This window comes from Anthonomus grandis, chromosome 6 (genome assembly GCF_022605725.1).
Source record: "Anthonomus grandis grandis chromosome 6, icAntGran1.3, whole genome shotgun sequence".
NCBI classification, from domain to species: Eukaryota; Metazoa; Arthropoda; class Insecta; order Coleoptera; family Curculionidae; genus Anthonomus; species Anthonomus grandis.
The window spans coordinates 20,990,280-20,995,871 of NC_065551.1; the positions used below are offsets into that span (position 1 = coordinate 20,990,280).

Here is a 5,592-nt window from a genome sequence, read left to right on the forward strand (position 1 = left end):
CAGTTAAATTACACCCAACTTTTTCAAGAAACTGGTGTGCGCAATCAAAATCGGTCATCTATTCCAGTATAATATATTTTTTCTAAAATAAAGACATACTTACTGAAAATTTCACCATTGCTTTTTATTTTGGTGTTGTCTTATTTTTACCCTGGCTGTATTATATATTTAAAACTAAATGGCAAAATTTTAATACTTCAGTATGTATCTGAAATGCCAAAAGCCGGTGAACAGGCCAAACTATATAACCACCTAAAAGTCTAAAATGACTTTGCTAAAGAGTTGTAAACAGGTAGGCGTAAAAGCTTTCAGGTTCTACACAGGTTACTTTTAGGCATCTTCGGGTTCGATAAAGGTTATTTCTATTAGCTATATAGGTTCTGTGATATGCGATCTGGTTTCAAATTGGCCAGGGCCTATTGGCAACGATAACTTCTTTAGGGCTGGGCCTTTTTTTACTACAGAAGGTTATGCGGGCTAATAAATAACGTTGTTTGTGCTTACTGGCATAATCAATAATTTTTCTTAAACAGGTTCTAGGAGTTATTTATAACCTTTTTAGAACCTAAATTGTTACTTGGGTAGGAACAAAACCACTCAAGGGCGGTTCCTCTGGAACCATAGAGATTAAATGCCTTGGACAAGTCACAGAATAACGCTGCTGCAACTTAACGAGCCGTTCCACTATCTTGGCTAAAGTAGGCAATAACGCTATAGGTCTAAAGTTAGAAGGACAGTCGCAATCGCCACCCTTGTAAAGAGGAACAATCATTGCTCTTTTGAAGCACTCTGGGAAAACTCCAGACATAAATGAAAAGTTAATTGACTCGGCCAAGACTTGCATCAATGCAACAAGAGGTAAAGCAGAAAATATTTTAAGAGAAAGCTCATCCCAACCTGATGAACTCTTATTCTTAATATTAACCATTAACTGTTTAAGCTCTTCTACACTTGTGGGAAAAAAAAAGAAAGATTCGGCTACTACTACATTGCTGAGATAGCTCCTGGGATCTATTTTTTGTGAGATATTGGCTGCAAAGTTACTAGCAATATCACAGTAGAAGGAATTGAGGACATTGGAATCTAAGGTACTTGGAATAACCAAGACATTATTTTTGCCCCTTAGCTCATTTAAAATTTTCCAAGACTCTTTTGCTCTGTTGGAGGAATTATTTATCCTCCTTTGAAAGTAGGTCCACTTAGCCATTTTGATTGAGTTTCTGTAAATCTTGCGGTATCTGTTATAATAATTTTAAAATGTTGCATTGTTCATAGCGTATTTCCTAATGTAAAAAAGGGAGCGCATATTTTTCCCTTAGTATACCAAGGTTTTCTATTTCGTTTCTTAATATTGACAACAGGAAAAGCAGTGTTAAAATTGTTTAATACTATTTGACTACATTATTCCAACTTGACATATTGCAAAGCAAAGAGAATTTGCGGAAATTAGCTCTAGTATAAAGTCTATCGCGTCCAAACTTATTCTCATTAGCTGCACTATTAAGCTTTACTAATCCCACTATTGATTGCCTCATGGTCAGACAAACCGGCATTGATTGTTGTACACTGATTTTCGTGTTGGTTAAAATTCGTACAGAAGTAATCTATCATCAGTGAGGAAGAAAATGCTGAAATCCGGGTTGGCTGATCCACGTGCAACTTGAAATGAAATGAGCTTAACAGATTAAAAAGCATTCGATTTGACCCATTAGATTTGGTTTGACAACTACAAAACTGGTGTAGTGGTCAATTAATTTTCTTTAAACTATATCAGGCAGATGTTAAATTATGATTGTGCAACTCAACATCTATAACTTGCCAGTGAAAATTAAAAGGAACACTAGGAGCTAAAATGGATCCTGTTAAAAAAAAATACTGATTAAATGCATATAATTACAGCATTAAATAAAACGCCATATGTCATTTTAAATAGTATATTGTATTTTTATTATAAGTACCCATATTCATAAGTATTATCAAATTAAAAAAGTTACAAAACACTTACTCGTCAGTTATTAAATTATCCTACATCCTACATTTTGGCTATTATAAGTTGTATATCGAGCATAACTATTTAATTTATAAAATTTCTTAGGTATAACAGATGTATATAAGAAATTGATTAGAAGCTAAAAATTATGTTTGAAACATAAACTTACCAATCAGTCCTGATGGTGATCTTTTGAGACAGCAAATATTTGAAATCTTAGTAAGTGCATAGTTAATAAGAGGCTTTTTTACTTTAAGAAGGGACGGCATTATCAATAGAAGAAAACACAATATAAGCAAGGAAAAAGTAAGAAACAGTGAGAAAAAGCTAGAAACCTGATATTAAATTTTCACACCACCAATCATAATAAAAAACATCAAAACCTTGGGCCAAAAAGCGAAAAAGTATCACAAATTTATAACTTAAAATGAAGTTCTAATTAAATTTTTAAAAATTTTAAAAATTTCTAACAACCTATATCACAATTGCACAATTTATGGTTTAGTCACATTATTTTCAATTCAAACTGCAAAATGATGTAATTTTTATAATCCATTAATTATCACCAAACATATTAACACACATATTGCAATTAGACCCAAATATAAAAGTTATGAAATAATGATTGAAATTGTACGCCACAATAGAGAACCTAATTCATTCTTTACGATATAAATTTAATAGCTTTAGCTTATAAAAACATTTATCAGTCATCCTATACTTAAGATTATATAAGTTTTTCCTACAAATATCATGACCAATATACCTCACAAATTCAAATCCCTCATATAACAGGCCCAATAAGCAAATCTCTGAGTAAATATTCTTTTCAAAACAATTCCTATATCCACTTCAATCTACAATCGTTAAAGATAGTGGAAGGTTTACAAGAAACACTGTAATGTAATTACTTTCTGCCTATTACTTAAAACCTAATTATTCTGTCTACGTTCATGATATGAACGTTCATCCATCCCATCACTCTCAGTTACCAGGGCCCTTTCCAAAATAACTCGACCCTCTTTATATTTCTGATTGTCTTCTGTGGCAAACTCATACATCCAGCCGAGCTTAGAGTCACATTGTTTGCAAGATACATCTCGCACCTATGCATTATAAAGTAAAAAACAATAAAATTGGATAATATCTGTAACTCCTGCTTACCATGTGACGCCCAGTAAGCATGACTCTATCTTGGACCTCACTATAAGTAAGGTTAACAACTCTGTTAAACAAATAAGCTCTCCCTGTAGCTCCAGTGAATCTGGTGCTTATTAATTCAGTTCTGTTTGTTAAATTGGTGTGGCATGCTGCACATGAAAACAAACGGGTTCCTCCCATATGCTCAAGGAATACTTTACCCATTTTAAGTTGGTCTACTACAAGCTGCAATAAGGAAAGGTAAAACATATTTAATGGAGGTAGTGCAGTTTTAGTTGTTTAGAGTCCATTTACCTTCAACGAGTATGTGAATAATAATTCAGGAAAGATTTTAAAGCTATTGGTGATTTTTTTTTCTTTGTTCTTGGGTGTCCCTATTTATTTTTGCTACAGGCCACGGGATGTTTATATTTTTTAGACTTGACTAGAACCACATGTCAAAATCATCTGGTTTTTGTTTAGAATTTGAGTATGTTCGAACAACCTAATCTTACTGATCTGGTTTATATATCGGATTCATCACGTGATATGCGAATTTAAGAACAATTGCGAATTACGAATTAAATTTAAGGGCTATCTGATGACTTAAAGTAGATTAATTTTTTGTCTATTAGCCAAAAAATAATTTAAGACGCATTAAGTGGAAAATCCATGTAAATCCACCTGACTTGCACCCAACCCAACCCAAATCGAAGTTCGAATTCGAACCTTCTGACGTTCATCTCACCCAGTTAGGGATGTGCATCGAACATCGATGTTTACTAAAAAAACATCGATATTCTTACTCTAAAGGCGCATTTAGACGGTTCAATTTAGGTGATCATTAGGGCGGGCCGAAAAAGGCTGAAAAAAATTTTTTTCGAAATTTTATTTGGTATAGTGAAAAAAAGTTGTGGAGTGGTTTAAAAATAAAGTTGTATTTTTTTCAAAATTTTAAAATAAAATTTGACCGCGCCCCAATGACCTTAAAATAAAAAAAATATTTTGGATTTGGTATAACTGTAACTGCGGTGTAGATAAAATTGTTACCGAAAATAATAAAAAACGACAAGAACGGCAGCAACAATTAACATCAAAACCAGGACCCTCAGGTTACCAAAAAGATACCACTTCAGAAAAACCATTAGAAGACAGTTCCTCTAGTGAAGAATATGATGATATATCACAAGACGAAAACTTTAGGTGGTCCTATTCTCTAGAAAATGATTTAGTATTAAGTGCCCTAAATAAAAATAAAACCCAAATGCGAGTATCTTTATCTAATGTTGCAAAAATGGCGGATATGACTGGTGCCTCGAATAGGACTGTGGCAAAAATTGCCACTGCTACCCTTGAAGATTTTGGATTAGTTTCTTCAGATAATCCAGTCAATGTAATTGACAAAAATAAAATTAGAAGGGAACTACAGAAGAAAAGAAAGCTAACCAAACCAAATTGTGATATCGAAATTAAGATACAAGGAATTTATTTTGATGGAAGAAAAGATCAGACTATGGTTTTAAGTGAAGGACGCCGTGTTATCAGACAAGAAGAACACATAGCTCTTATAGAAGAACCAAAAAGCAAGTATCTTGACCATTTAACAATTAAAGGATCTGGAACATCTGACAATATTGTAAAAACTATGATTTCTTGTTTAAAGGCCAAATCAATAAGTTTAAACTTCATTAGGGCAATCGGTTGTGATTGTACAAATGTTAACACGGGCTGGAAAGGTGGTGTGATTAGATTAATAGAAAAGCAGATTGGAAAACCCGTCCAATGGCTGATATGTTTGCTTCACGCCAACGAGTTACCTCTTCGACATTTGTTGCAAGCTTTGGATGGAAAAACTACAGGGCCACATTCACTTTATGACCCATTGGATCACTTTTGACAACTTGCGAGTCACGACCTGTTCAAAAATTTCATTCAATTGAAACTGATTTACCTGAAATAAATAAAGAAGATCTAAGTACTGATCAGCAGTACTTATATCAGATATGTTGTGCCATTAAAACTGGAACTTGTTCGGATACTCTAAGCAAAAAAAATCCAGGAAAATTAAGTCATGTTCGATGGTTAACAATGGCTAACAGGGTATTACGTTTATATATATCAACCAGTGAACCTTCTGACACCTTGGTCGTTTTATCAAGGTTTATTATGAAGGTTTATGCACCAATGTGGTTTCATATCAAAACAAAACCATTGTGCCAGTATGGAGCGCAACATTTATGGCAATCTATAGTTTTATCTCAAGAATTTCTCGAAAACATAAAGAAAATAATTAATAATGTCGTAAGCACTAACGCTTACTTTACCCATCCCGACAACATTGTGTTAGGAATGATTACTGACTCGCGGAGTCATATACGAGAACTAAGGCTTCGTCGAATTTTAAAGTCAAGAAATGCTAAAGGTCAAGAAAATCTAAGAGATTTTAAAATACCTGCTCTCAA

General features: G+C 33.4%; 1 protein-coding gene across 1 annotated transcript; it reads right to left on the reverse strand.

The window, feature by feature from the left end:
- Nucleotides 1-1,920: 1,920 nt before the first annotated feature.
- LOC126737810 (protein yippee-like 5) lies at nt 1,921-3,790 on the reverse strand. Its single transcript, XM_050442871.1, has 3 exons — nt 3,446-3,790; nt 3,155-3,376; nt 1,921-3,096 (listed from the first exon to the last, which is right to left on the reverse strand). Exons 2-3 carry the CDS (start codon nt 3,353-3,355, stop codon nt 2,923-2,925), a joined length of 375 nt encoding a protein of 124 aa, XP_050298828.1. The 5' UTR covers nt 3,356-3,376; nt 3,446-3,790; the 3' UTR covers nt 1,921-2,922.
- Nucleotides 3,791-5,592: the final 1,802 nt, after the last annotated feature.